The sequence below is a fragment of the Microplitis demolitor genome, chromosome 2, assembly GCF_026212275.2.
Source record: "Microplitis demolitor isolate Queensland-Clemson2020A chromosome 2, iyMicDemo2.1a, whole genome shotgun sequence".
Classification (NCBI taxonomy): Eukaryota; Metazoa; Arthropoda; class Insecta; order Hymenoptera; family Braconidae; genus Microplitis; species Microplitis demolitor.
This window is the reverse complement of record NC_068546.1, coordinates 9054711-9070802: the sequence shown is the minus strand read 5'-3', so window position 1 is coordinate 9070802 and position 16092 is coordinate 9054711. Positions and strand designations below refer to the sequence as shown.

General features: G+C 28.7%; 1 protein-coding gene across 1 annotated transcript in view; it reads right to left on the bottom strand.

The window, feature by feature from the left end:
- Positions 1-16092, bottom strand: part of LOC103569168 (voltage-dependent T-type calcium channel subunit alpha-1H) — a 209451-nt gene that overhangs the window by 76345 nt on the left and 117014 nt on the right. Inside the window, exon 4 of the mRNA XM_053736984.1 lies at positions 12375-12531. Coding sequence (XP_053592959.1) covers positions 12375-12531 — 157 coding nt within the window. The remainder of the gene's footprint in view (positions 1-12374; positions 12532-16092) is intronic.

Genomic DNA, 16092 nt, shown 5'->3' with positions numbered 1-16092 from the left:
AGCGAAAGTACACGAAGCTTTTCAAAAATGATCAAGCTCGTGAGTGAACAATATATATCCTAAACTACAAATCTTTAATTATTTATATCGTTATCGATATATTTATCATTCAGATTGAGAGTTAAATAAGAGATTTAATTTTTTATTCACATACAAGTAAATATTGCCTACCGCAGCGACCAACAAGTACCGGGGTTATCACGCAAAAAATGCGACAAAAGAAATCCAAGGTACCTACTCTTTGATGATTCTAACAATTAGTCAAATAACCCCAAGAATAGTCCAATGGATTCACCCAATGATAATTAATATGATTAATCAACTCAACTAACTTTTAATTATTAATAAAACAGAAACGTATTCAAACGTATATACAAATTATATCAATACCAAACAGCGTCTACTCACAATATTGGCCCGTATCTTTCTAATCTAATTATCTTTTTCTCCACCTGTTAGTCGCTCACGTGGCGCGATAATCGCCCATATTTATCATTATGATTCTTTTTCTAGCCCTGGGCTGTTGAATTTAATAAATATAATATAAAAGTAATTTTTCTAAACCTGAATGATACATATGGAGCATTCCACGCCAAATCGAGTGGTTTTAAAAATTAAAATTTTTAATTTCTGTCATTTTTTGATATTTTTTTGTACTCATCAAAAAACTCATCCTCCTAAATTTTGAGATTTTTTTGAACATTGGTTCAAAAAAATATAGAATTTATATGAAAAAAAACGCTTCTTTCATGGTTTTTTGCTTATAACTTTCCAAAAAATGGTTTAAATAATAAAAAAATTACATTTTTCCACGTACTTTTAGAAAAAAAATCTGGGCGTCGGTTGGCCCTGCGGGCCAGCCCCAAAACTTCCCGCTGTTTTCGACCTCAAAGAGCTCGAAAACATTAGTGTAGATATATTTTCAAGCTCTTCGAGCTCGAAAATGCTATCACATGCAATTGTTTTTTTACGATCTTTTCAAGCTCTAACAAGTTACCTGTTATGCTGAAGTTTGAAAATTTAAGAATCGAAAATCATCAATGAAGCGGTTTTTAAAATTTAGTTCCTGATTATGTTCAGTAAAATAAGTGTATTGAGGCAGAAACGAATGTCAGGGATCAAAATCAAGATTCAAATAAGTTTTGACTCATGTATAAAACAATAAAATATGAAATATCCGACAAAAATATTAAAAACTACGTTTTATCGATTTTTTTGTTGATAATATGATTTAAACTAAAAACCAAGCTCGATGACATCATATGATCGAAAGAAACCATAAAAAAGATGAGTTGGTATGATATCAGGCACATTTTAGTAAGATATTATGATTTTTCCGGAAAAAATAACATAAAATGTTATTTTTTTAACTTTTCAACGCTGATATCTTTTGAACTAATCAATCAATTTTGATAGTTGACGTGGAAATCGGCGCGTTTTATTGAATTCTAGAGCTCATTAAAATTTAAAATCGATCTCGTCAGTCGTTTCGAAAATATTTAGAAAAAACCGTTTTTTACCATTTCTTTCTCTCGCGATAACTCTCGAATGAATTATCCGATTTTGATGTTTGAGGTGGCAATCGACGCGTTTCATTGAGTACTAGAACTGATTAGATTTTAAAGTCGATCGTATGAGTCGTTTCTGAGAAATCAATAAAAAACTAAAAAAAAAATTTTTTTTTTTTTCGTAATTCGCAAATATTTTCGAGTCCATTCGATCAAATGATCTGAAATTTTTAGGAAAATTGACGGCCAACAAGCTCTTTCGATTGCCACCTCAACCATCCAAATCGATTTATTAGTTAAAAAGTTACAAAGAGTTTACATACATACACACACACATACATACATACACACACTCGGACATCATTCTGAAAATAGTCAGAATAGCTTCCTAGGACCTCAAAACGTCGACATCTGATGAAAACTCGATTTTCGAAAATCGGGGTGAAAACAATAACTTCCCGAAATTTTAGAAAATCGTCGATTTTCTTAGCGGGAAGTTAAAAATACAAATAATTTTTTGGAAAAATTTTTCCACGTTAATTTCGAGCTTTGAAACTTTAAAGTTGTTCTCTGAAAATCAGGCATATTTTGATTTTCCTGAAAATTTGTGACAACAAACTACTTTCTTTTCCACAGTTTTTCAGGTGGTTCCGGTCGTGGACGATTTTTTTTTTATTTTTGAAAATTGAAAAAATTCTTTTTTTCCTATTAAAAATCAGTAATTGCTATTTCTGTCATTATATTGTTACGTTCCCATAATATTTTATCGATTAAATTAAATTGATCAAAGGCAAAAGGATCATTTTTTGTTTGAAGGCTGATATCTCTGCGACAAATTGTTCTACGAGGGTAAAAAAAAGCCAGATTGAAGCTGAATAAATTTGCCGAATGACCTATGCATTGGTTTAGTTGACAAAATTATTCCACGGTCCTTGGGCTCTTTGAAAAAAAAAAAAAAAAAAAATTAGAAATTTTTTGTCTCACGGTATTTCTCATGTTAGCGTAATAACCAGATCTTTTAAAAAATTTTGATAAAAATGCACCGAAACGAGAGATTTCAAGCTATAAAATGGTTTCTTTAAAATCTCGATACGATTAATTTTCACAAAGTTACAACCTTACAAAAATTACTAAAATATCTATAAAATTTTTCTGTTCCTTTAATTTTTTGCGTTAGTGTATATATAATTATATATAATCATACATGAAATTATACATAATTATAGATGATTATACATGGGATCATATATAGTTATATGTGAGCCAATACATAATCAGGTCTGATTATACCTGGCTATTATAACCCCATATAAATCATATATGAGTCTATATATGATCAGATCTGATTATATATGATCCTATATATAACTAGATATGACCATACTTGGCTGTCATAACTCCATATATAACCTTATATAAGTCTATATATGATCAGATCTGATAATATATAGGTCTATCTATAATGAAGTATAATTAGACTTGATGAATATTCAGGTCTTCTTATGTATAAATGGATATATATATATATATATATATATATATATATATATATATATATATATATATATATATATATATTTATATGAACATGTCTGTTCATGCATGATTATATCTAATGAATCAGGATAAGACTGATCCGGAAATAAATGATTTTGCCTTATTATATATAATTATGTATAAAAGTATATATAACTATGCATAATTATATATGAATTGATGTATGATTGTAAAAATTCTTATCTACCTCTATATATAATTATGCATGACTTTATATATAATTTGATCTGATCATGTCTGACCAACACATTGTCTGGAACTATTCATGAATCTATATATATGTCTATATATAATTAGATTTGATTAGACATGACTGATAACAACCCATATATAATTAGAAATAGGTCTATATATAATTAGATCTGATCAGACATGGCTAATGCATAATCATGTATAGTCGTGCATAAGTTTATATATGATTAGATCTGCCAGACATGACTGATATAATAACGTTATATGTAGTTATATATTGGTCATTCTCAGTTAAGACATAAATCGCTTATTGATAAAACGTGGCACGATAAAAAATTTGAAAATTTAATTAAATTCCATAATGTTTCGATTAAAATAATCATTCTAAACGTTTCTGCAAGGCGGTCAGTCAAGTTATTAATTTTATCTTATTTCATAAGAAACCAGGAGAGAAACTCAATCCAGGGGAGAGACTTGATAAACAGACTGCAATGTTCTGGAAAAAAAACATAATAATCGAGTTTTTTCCATGAATTATATTGTGAATATATTTATATGTTTAATTAAATAACAATATGCAACCTTTAAACAATAAAGAAATTCTAGTTTGAAATTTTTATATCTCTCCTGGATATCGTGTCTTTCCCCTGGCATGTGCAAGATAAGGGAGATACTTTTTAGTACCAAAAACAGAAGTAATGACAAATGTATTTATTGTACGCAATCAACCACGAAAACTTAGAATCTATACACAACAAGGAGTAAATATACAGATGAATTAAAATTTTTAGATCAATATTTTTAGAATAAAACTTACCAGGGAAGAAACTCCATCCACTCAATCTCAACTGTATCCACAGTGTGTCAGTAATTAAATAAATAACAAAATGACTGTGCACCTAATTCCAGTGGTGCTGACTACAAAGTATAAGCTCAATGGCATTCATTCAAGGTCTTCAATTCCCGCGAGTCGGTAAGCAAATGCCAATTTTACAGAAAAATAAACATGCCAGAGGACGAGACGCAAAATGTGGGGGACAAACTTAAAAGTAATTTTTTTTGAGAAAAAAAATTACTATGCAATTTTACTCGCTTGATTACGAGAATTTATTTAATTTATTTTCTTGAAATATATAATTTAAATAATCTATTTGATTTCTAAGCACTGTGAATTACTGATACATAAACAGAATCAGCCCGGGGACAAGCCAGGGGAGAGATGTTTTCTGACTTTGAGATGAAATTGTGACTAAATTAAATAACATTAAGAAATGAATTTGAGTGTCCACTTACATGAGCACGAGTTTTAAAAGATAAGTACATTTTTTTAAATAAACTTTTTAAAAAAAGATAATTTTTCACCGTGGACGTCGAATTTACGTCTTAACTGAGAATGACCGATATATGTTAGGTGTAAAAAAAAGTTCTACCCGTTTTTCAAAGATGAAGTTATCTAACAGCTATTTATAGGTTAGCTATGAATACGTATATGTACATGCACAGCTGTTTGTACTCTTTAAATTCATCAAACTTTGAATATATTAATCTTCGATATATATATTTTTTTATTAAGTTAAAAATGGAAGTAAGTAATGAGCATATCCGCCATTGTCTTTTATATGAATTTCATCAAGGAAAAAGTGCTGCTGAAGCTCAAAGAATAATCTGTGCACAAACGGAGATTTTAATTTAAATGATAAACCACGCTCTGGAAGACCTTCAACAATCAGTGACGAGAAATTGGAAGAATTACTGAATCAAGATTCTGCACAAACACAACAAGAACTTGCGAAAAAGTTAAACGTTACTCAACAAGCTATTTCTGAAAGATTACATGCTTTAGGTAAGATTCAAAAAGAAGGAAAATGGGTACCTCATGAATTAACTCCAGAACAACGAGAGAGACGAGTTGACACCTGCCTGTCGTTGCTTTCACGACATAAAAAAAAAAGTTTTTTGTGGAAACTTGTAACAGGGGACGAAAAGTGGGTTTACTATGAGAATCCTAAACGTCGAAAACATTGGGTAGACCCAGGACAACCAACGACATCAACACCAAAACGTAATGTTTTTGGGAAAAAATATTGCTTTGTATTTGGTGGGATGAGTGGGGCGTGCTATATTATGAGTTACTCAAACCAGGAGAAACCGTTACTGGAGAACGCTACAGTTGTCAATTAAAAAAATTAGCAGATGAAATCAACAGTAAAAGACGATTTGCGGGACAAAAACCTCGACCAGTGATACTGCAGCATGATAACGCCAGGCCTCATAGAAGTTCAATCGTCCACCACACTATAAATGATTTACAGTGGGAAGTTTTACCGCACCCGGCGTATTCACCAGACCTTGCACCGTGTGATTTTCACCTATTCCGTTCATTGCAAAATTACTTGGCTGACAAACATTTACAAAATGAAAACGAAATGCAAAAAACAATAGATGATTTCATTTCGACAAAAGATCAAGCCTTTTATCGCCGTGGGATCCATCAGTTGCCTGAGCGTTGGCAAAGGGTAGTAGATGCTGATGGTGGTTATTTTGATTAAAATTTGTATTTTATTTAAAATTTTTAAATATATTTTTTTTTGACAAAAAACGGGTAGAACTTTTTTGTACACCTAATATTACATAATATGACAATTTTTCAATATCAATGTTATTAAATTTTTATTTTGTCAACTATCAAACAAACTTAAATCCCTAATACTTAAAAAATGTTCAAAGGTTTCGGCAGCAATTCAAAAGTATTAATCGATATCGATTTATATACGAATATTTATAAGTTTATAGATGAATAGATTTGATTATATGTATCTAATGAATTCTATTGTAATTTATGTACAAAATCAAATCCATCTTCAGGTGCATTATTTACGTTGGATGTATCGACTTGATTATTTGAGTTAAGTAATACCATAAACTTTTCTTTATTGTAAGTTCATGACAGACTAGAGGATAAGACTACAATCTAGCGATCACCAAAGTTAAGCAGCATTGGCGTAGGACATTGATTGGACGGGTGACCTCGTAGTAAAGTAGTGGTCAACGGATAGTAATTGTTTTTTTTTTATTTAAATATAACTGACATTTATATTGATGAAGACAATAAATCCTAATTAAATCACTCAATTAATAATTTAAAGATATTCTAAATGAGATTCTAAAAATAACTATATTCGTTCATGCATGATCATATATAATCAGATCTGGCGAATTTTTCGATCTGATCATATATGGGTGATGATACATGATCATATATGAACATATATGTTCATATATAAACAGATCAAGTTATGTATGATCAGACCTGACCAATTTTTAGATCTGACCATATATAGACAATTATGCATGATAATATATGTGATTATACAAAATCTTGTCTCATCAGGTAATAAAATAATGTTATGCAATGTAACAGAAATCGGTTATGATAAGAGAGTCGCCATGGCTCGCGGGTAGTCAAAACAGATAACGATGTATGAGACCCGAGCAACGACGATTTTCACACAGGGAACCTGAGATGCAGCGTCAACATTTGTCAACTCTGTTGGCTCTATTATATTTTTTATAACGACTAAATAGTCAGTCTTACGAGAGAGCTCATGGAGCTCGAACCTTTGCCCTCCAGTCATAATTAATAAATTACAATTAATTCTAAATTTATTCAACCTTACTGTGGGCTGCCATTAGGCCAATATCCTACGGCTCCATGGTTATTTTAGGCGCTGCTATCGAGCGCCCAATAATCCAAAATCACCAATTAAATATTTGGCGCTGCCACCGGCTGACCAGGATTCCCCAAATACCACATCCTCATAAATTATATGGAGAGCGGATCGTGAAATAGTTAAAATTGCAAAAATTGAATAAAATACCAATTTATAAAATAATCGACGACCAGGGCCCACTGGGGGTCTATAGACACTCCAGCGAGGCCAAACCTGGATAAAATTTAATAATTACAATATATTTTTATTTTTAATTGATTTGGGGTAAATTCCCAAAACGCAACAATATATTCTTCTTCTCATCGTTTTTCAGTATTTTCTAAAAATTCTACAAAATCAAAAGATTTTTCGAATAGCTCGTTGAATTTGTTTATTTTCTTATACTACATTTTGTTTTCTAACAAATCCGTTTTCAAGGTAAACAAATTCAATGAGCTATATGAAAAATCCTTTCATTGCGTGGAATTCTAAGAAAATACTGGAAAACGATAAAAAAAATTATATTTAATGACAAAAATAGCAATTACTGATTTTTAATAGGAAAAAAAAAATTTTTTCAATTTCCAAAAATCAAAAAAAAATCATCCATGACTGAAACCACCTGAAAAGTTTTGGAATAGAAAGTAGTTTGTTGACACAAATTTTCAGGAAAATCAAAATATGCATGATTTTCAGAGAACAACTTTAAAGTTTTAAAACTCGAAAATGACGCGGAAAAATTTTTCCAAAAAATTATTTGTATTTTTTTTTTTTAAAAGTACATGGAAAAACGAAACTTTTTTAGTCTGTAAGTTTTTTCATTTAAACCATTTTTTGAGAAGTTATAAGCAAAAAACCATAAGAAAAGCGTTTTTTTTTTAAATTCCATATCTTCTGAACCAATGTTAAAAAAAAATCTCAAAATTTAAGTGGATGAGTTTTTTGATGAGTACAAAAAAATATAAAAAAATAATGGAAATTAAAAATTTAAATCATTAAAACCGTCCGATTCGCCGCGGAATGCCCCATATATAATTAATTGAATGTATGTACTATTTATTTATACCATATTTATATTTTTTGACTATATAATAAATTCAATATTAATTATTTCAAATCATGGAATCAAAGTCGATACGTAGACCAAGTATTGATTTTTTCCCCTACCTGGCGGTCAATATTGTCCCATACATCGATACCCGGATAACAATTTTCATAAAAATACAATATTAAACAATCGTTGGGGCATAATGTCACGCTGGTTCATGCATCCTAAATGTTTCAAAATCATAAATAGAAACTTAAAACTAACGAATATCAATGTTTTATATTTTTAAACTATCGATTAAAATTTATCCACATACATGCTCCTGCAAACGCTGCGCACATGCACCAGTTTGCGAGCAGACCGCTGTCACACCGCCAGCGTAATGGCAGAATGTCCGCGTAACGATTCAAATTTAAACTTAGAAATTAAAATATTTAAACTTACAACTAATTAATATTAATTAATTAAAACCGATACGCGACAATCTTTAAACAGTTCGTCGATAACTGTATTATTACATTAAAGTAACACATTATTAATGTTGTTGTTCATAGTTCAGCAGTTAAATATTGAAAGTGTTTAAGTTTTAATTTTCACCAATCAGATGCTCTACATAATATTATAGCCATGCGTAAAGTATGTTAAAGTTCGCATTATTAGTTGTTCTCACCATTCAATGATGAATTCAATTGATTGTTTCACTTAAAAATGTATTCTATAAAATTGTTCTATCCATTAAGCACGTTAAATATTATCAATCATTTGGAATAATCATCTGCTTATTATACTCTTTATAAACGTTAACTTTTAATTTATTTTTACTAACAAATGTCACTTCACAAATAGTTTAGTTATGAATATATTTAAATATTAGTTTCACTCACTTCACTAAATTTATAATATTAAAATTACTGATAAAAATAATTTTACTCTCGCGAAACTTTAATCGATAATTGAATTTTACTGAAATCAATGACCATCCTAATCACAAAGTTTTCCTTTTTTAATAATCACAAATAATCAAAGGCCACCCTGGTCACAGCACCACTGTTACGTTTTGGGAAATTATCCCAAATTAATTAAAAATAAAAATAATTTTTAATTTGGCACGATATTAAAATATCGCGGCAATCTCGCATTGGGTCGGTGAGCAACAGAGGGCAGCACATGCTGCTCATACGTCTCATCTGATAAATCATTATTATTATTTTGTTTACAGTAAGATTTTTTTTTTAATTATTGTGTCGATATTATATAATATATTTTTTCGGTATTAATTAAGTATGAAACGGAAAAATTTACTAAATAATTTAAACATATATTTGGGTTTTTTTAGTGCTGGGAAAAGTAATTGCGCCTTTGTTTTGTATGCTTATGATAATAATATATAATATATATAAGCCAATAGGCTGGTTGACGCATGTGCGTTGGCAATAATAAATTATTTTATTATAAATAAATTTAAACGTTTATGTACAAACCAATAAAGCATATGTGCAAATTCAGCCGCTGGAGAATTTTTTTGAAATTAAAAAAAAGTCGATTTTTCACTAATTTTCAAATATTTGTATCTCAGCTTGTATATAACTTAAAGAATTCTACCCAGCGGCATTCTTCTCAGTGAGACTTCTACTTTCATTAAAAAATAGATATTAGGACTAAACTTGTATTGGGATTAGCGAAAAGCTTCCAACTAAAAAACTGTTTTGGTTGAATTTTGCCTATTTGTAAAACAATTTTATATGTACCGTATTTGAAGTTGAAAGTCGATCAGCAGCTAAGATCTTTTGTCAAGGTATATTTTAATGGAATCTACCCATCTTTTGCTTAATTGCTCCGATTTCGTAAAGTTATAGCTTTTTAAAACCAATCAAACTTTAAAAAATCACTGTTTTTGAAATAGCTGAAACTTTTATCTCCGAACTTCGATTTGTTTTAAACTAAGGACAGTTGCTTTATTCTGTTTCCAAGAAGCCCTGATAATTTGAACTAGGGAATCGAGCTTGTATTTGAGGTATAAATTTTTTAATATTGTCAAAATTGCATTGAACCTGATAAGGAATTCCTTAATAGTCACCAATTTAGCACATAAAATAATGATTATTGAATTAAATAAAAATAATTTCAAGTACATATTCAATAGTTGGAGAAATTTTATGTTCTAATGTTACGTAAAAGTACCAAAAAATGTAACTGAAATGACTATTGTAGAAAATTTAAAAAATTTTTATTTATAAATTCAGTTTAACTACTTTACAATCTTTTTCAAAAGAATTGTCGTTGATAGGTGTAAAAGAATAGTTAATACGAGTGTCCTTGATGGTTTTCACAAATTCAAATCATCTATTTAATTTTTTAATTCCCGCTAAGAAAATTGAAAATTTTCAAAAATCTGGGAAGTTATTGGTTTCAGTCCGATTTTCGAAAATGGAATTTTTATCAGATTTTAACGTTGTGAGGTTCTAGGAAACTATCCTGACTAATTTCACGATGATGTCCGAGTGTATGTATGTGTGTACGTACGTACAAACGCATGTATGTAAATATTTATAACTCTTGAATGGATGAACCGATTTTGATCGTTAAGGTGTCATTCGACGCAACTTGATAACATCTAAAAGCCGTGAAAAATTAAGCTTGATCAGTCGAGTGCGTTCGAAAATATTCCAAAAGTAAAATTTTTTCAAAAATGATTTTCTTAGATAACTTTTAATGCGCTCTATGGATCGATTCCTCAACCATTGAAATCGGTTCATTCCTTGAAGAGAAACCGTTAACAAAAGAAATAAAAAAAAATTTTATTTTTAATTTTTTTGCGCTATACTGACATTCCCAGAAGTGTGTGTGTGTGTGTGCTTGTGAACGTAAGCCTCTTATAGTTTTTTTCGATTTTTTTCAATATTGTGAAAACTATTCGATCGATCCATTAAAAAATCTAAACAACTCCGAAACTATATAAGCTGCAGTCAATATACCTTAACTATTAAAATTAGATTATTGTGCAAGATAAATCGTGGTCAAAAGAATTTTAAAAGCTTTTTTTTTTTCTAAAATAAAAAATCATGAAACCGATTGATCCTTATAACTTTTTGGTAATGGAGGTTGGAAAACCGCACTAAATTTGAACTTAAATTATATGTTCCGAAACGTATACCAACCTTTCGCCTTCAGTCTTCGATGATCGTTACATAATTTATTGTAACCAGTTCAATACTTCGAATATTATTATTATCAACAACAATTTCAAAAAATGACCGTTTCTGATATTTTTTTTTCGAATGTCTTATATATTAACACTGGTTTGACTCAAGTCTTATATAACTTACTATTTCCATCATTTCTGCCTGAAAACATTGAATTAATCGAGCATCATCGTAATCAAAGCTTTGTAAACCGATCATTGTAAATTATTCTCTGAACTAATTCTTGAATCCATGCAGATTAATATTAAATATAGCCTAATGAGCACGAAAATTTCAATGTACTTGAAGTTAACGGTCCTGTTGAAAATTTCATTTCTTGATTTTAATTGTGTAATAACTAATAACTCAGAATTAATATATCGCTTATATCACAATAATAAGACACCCAGACTACAAATAACAACATTGCAGCTTACAGTGATAAAGAAATGCAAGAAAAGAACGTTTATTTTGATAACAGATGGACATTGTATTAATGTCAATATCGGACTGACTAGTCTTGCTTTTATTTGATGAGTCGATAGCATTCTAGACATTCAAATGTTTTAGTAGAATTTTCAGTACAGTTACCATATTTAGAGGTCACTTATCATAATTATACAATCCCCGTTTCAGTAACATGAAAATTTTTTAGTTTATTTGAACTTTAATAATTAACCAGTGTATCAAAAACGGTGACATTTTATTGAAAATTAAATAGTCAATGTCAACGGTCTCATATTATTTTTTGATAAGTTTATTATTTTAAAAATTATTTGAGGTGAAAGTTGAATTAATCCTGAAATTTGGTATAATGCTACATATCTGAAAAAGCTTTCAGATGCTTTTCGAGATATGCATTCCAGAAATCTTTATAAATAACAATTCACATTATTTTCTCTAAATAGTTATAATTTGATATTAATGATAACATGCACCTACTTTCCATCCGATTTATGTTACTTATAATCAGAAATACAGGTGTGATGTTGTAAGAGGCTATAAACTTCTTAAATTAACTACTCATTCTAAATCTATAAGTACATTCGAATTTCAGCTGAAATAATTCTGATTCATCAGATACATTGGTCAATTTATGGATCAAGAAATTAGTGATACTGTATTTATAATTTTAAGCAGATTCATAATTTTTCGAACAAAAATAAAAATTTTTTACCTGAAAAACAGTCACTAGAGCCCAAATGATATTGTTAAAATGTTTGCGGTCACAGCGGCACATCGGATCCTGTAACATAACTTCCTCGCATGTACACGATCGACTTCGATCAGCCAACATACATAATTTACCACCGAATAAATACATTCCCAGAATACTGAAAATGAAAAGAGAAAAATTTTAAAATATCTGCACATTCTAATTTAGATATGACAAATACTTAATTCAATAAAAATATATTGATTAAATATGATGGTCCTGCGAAAATTCTTATCAGTTATATTCTGTAATGATCGCTTTCTGCGTCGATCAATTCAGATGGAACTTTGCAAATAACAATTACCATTTTGGGCTTAGCTTAAAAGTTTAAACTTCAAAATTGATTGCAATAATAATACAACTTTTCCACCTCAAACAACCTTCATTGTGAAAAAACGATTAGAAACGATTCAAAAATGTCCAATGTTGTCAAAGTCGGGTCAAATTCTTGTGTAGTATTAAAAAGTATTTGAAACGATTCAAAACTCTATAATTGAAATACTATTAAATCACGTTTATTGTTGTAAAGTATTCGGAGCGATTCAAAATTACATAATTTAGAATCTTTCAAATTAACTTTTGCTACAAGAAAATACTTTAAGCGGCTTAAAATTAGAAATTAATTATACTTTCGAATTCTTCCCAACAATTAGTAACTCACATATCGACAGATCAACTATCTGGGGGATTAAGCGGATTGTTTTACCTGTAACTGTAATTGCATTGAAATTACTATTCAGAAGAGTGAGATACTCCTTATTATGTCTGAACAATTATTATTTTCATTTTATTTCAATTATTACTGAGCTCTTCTTTTCAGAAGCGAGCGAAAACGCAGTGTCTGCTTTTCCACCTTTTTATGTGGCATAGAATAGTGGAAGATTAACTGCAATACGTTTAACGACTAAATAATAAACTGTCATCACCTTCTACCAATGACGATAATTTCAAATTCCCCATCAATTACCAAATCAAAGTTTATAAAAAGCCTAAGCACCATGGCTCAGGGTCAACACCAGAGTTTAGTAAACTTTTATTGCAGGAATCCGTCCCAGGTGTAGAAAAGTTAATAAGAGGATTTTTAATATTTTGAACCTGAACCTTATAGTCTAAGAGCCAGTGAGCAGATACCTGTATGTATTTGAACAGACCTGGGTTTTTGCACATTGAGGCCCCTATACCTACCGTACATGAGGTGGGGACTCACTAAGCCCAAAATGGTGGACGCGGCGAGTGCGTAGATAAGACAGGTATCGATTTTTGGCAAATTTTGAATGTATTTGACCAAGTCTGCCGTTTTGAAATTTCAAAATATATTATTATTATTATAACGAAAAATAATAATGGCAGACCATTATCGCGCATTTATTATTTTTTTTTTTTAATTTATTATCATTCCCTCTTAACCCTTGATAATTGATAGAATTTTATCAATATTGAATTTTATTTATTGAATGAATTATATTTAAAATTATTTTTTTATTTAAATGAATTATTACTTTTGATACTTCAATAATTGTTTAAGAATATTCTGAATTATATTTTTATAATTCAGTTCATAAATATTTAAATCACATAACAATAATTCAATAAAATTAAAGACCTTGCCTTTAAATAATTAAAATTTCGTCAATGACGAATGAGCTCACTTAGGAAATTGAAATTTTTTTCGATTTCCAGAAGAGCTGTTAAGTAGTAACATCCCTTCCAATAATTATTTAATTAGACCAATTATTTTATTCGTTATAATTAAATGAATATTTTTTTATAATTATCATTTGTATATTTATATAAATATATATATATATATATATATATATATTTTTTTTTTTTCATGACTTCCAATGCAGTTAGCAACATACGCATAAAGCATTGGCGTCGAATTTACAAATCAATATTTATTGATTCTTGTTACTTTTTTTTTTTTGCAATAAACTCTTTTAAACATTTTATAATTTATTTCATTTTAATTATTAATAACTGTGTTTATTAATAATTATTATTTTATTATACAATTTTCATATTTTATTTATAATGTAAACCGTTTTTCTTTTCACGACGGAGACGTGAAACAAACCCGGAGTCGTATGTGGTCACCCAAGTGTATTAAAAAAATTATAAATAACAATAATAATTATTACTAAAAATAATAAATAATTATAAACAAACTAAAGGTGTGCCTGGACTAGCTCCTCAGGTTGGGTTAGTGCACGAGGGCGCCAATCCGTTTTCACAAAACGAACAAAACTAATAACGATCAGGGGAGAGATCACGGGACAAAATCTTGAGCGAGAATGTATGTACCAAGCGGAATGGCAACCAAACAAATATATAATGAATAAAAAATAATAATAAGGAATAATTATTACTAAATATATACAGGAAACAAACAAATAAATATTGACTATCACTAGGCTCCTTTTAAAAGTTATTCAATTGAAGATATATTTAAATAAACTCAACGCATGGTTACAATAATAATCAATTCAATTCAATTAATATTATTAAATGCTCCACTGGGGAAACCAAATTACAAATTACAAACTTTTATTCAATATAATTAGTATACTTAATTCTTTATAATAAAATTGTATTAAATAGAGTGTGGCTATCGGCACATTCCCGTGCGGGCACGGGAAAATGGTCATTTTTGGCCATTTTCGCCCATGCGCACGGGTAATTTACCAAATGCTCCGTTATCTGACCGTACCCGTGCTTACTAGTATTACCCCTTATTTTTGCGCATGCGCATAGGGAGAATTCGAAAAATTGTCGTTGCGCACGCGCATAGCACTTTCTACAAAGGCGCGAAAAGCTGCTGAGTTCAAATTTAATTCAAGTAAATGATTTTAATATTTATTCCAATTAACTTTATATTAATTATTTGATTTAAATAAATAATTTTAATGTTAATTTCAATTGATTTAATTAATTAACTTTAATAATAATTATGTAATCCAAATAAATAATTATAATGTTAATTTTAATTGATTTAATTAATTAACTTTAATACTAATTATTTAATTTGAATAAATAATTTTTACTTTAATTTTAATTAACTTTAATACTAATTTTTTTAATTAAATAAATAATTTGTACTTTTATTTTAATTAACTTTAATAATAATTATTTAATTTAAATAAATAATTTTAATGTTAATTTAAATTTATTTAATTAATTAACTTTAATACTAATTATTTAATTTTTGAATAAATAGTTTTAATATTAATTTTAATTTGTTTATTTAATTAACTTCATATTAATTACCTAATTAAAATAGATAATTTTCATATTAAATTTAAAGTATTAAGTTAATTAATTTTATTCTTTATTACTTAATTGAATAAACACTACACCTGTGCGTTTATCAGTTTCAAAACTGTTCGACGTATCACCTGAGATAGAAATATGTTACTAATAAAATTAATTTCATGAATGATAGTTTAATCACAATATTCCATAAATTGATAAAAAAAAAAAAGGTAATATTTATCATTGCGTAAGTTAATAATTATGTCATTAAAGATAAATTCAAATAAAGGAATATCGTAAAATTAATAATATAACTAAATAAGTTAACTCATAATCATATAACTCAATTTGAAGAATTTTGTATCAAATATATTGAGGAAATATCTTTAATTAAGCATATATATTGAGAAAATATCGATGAAATAAT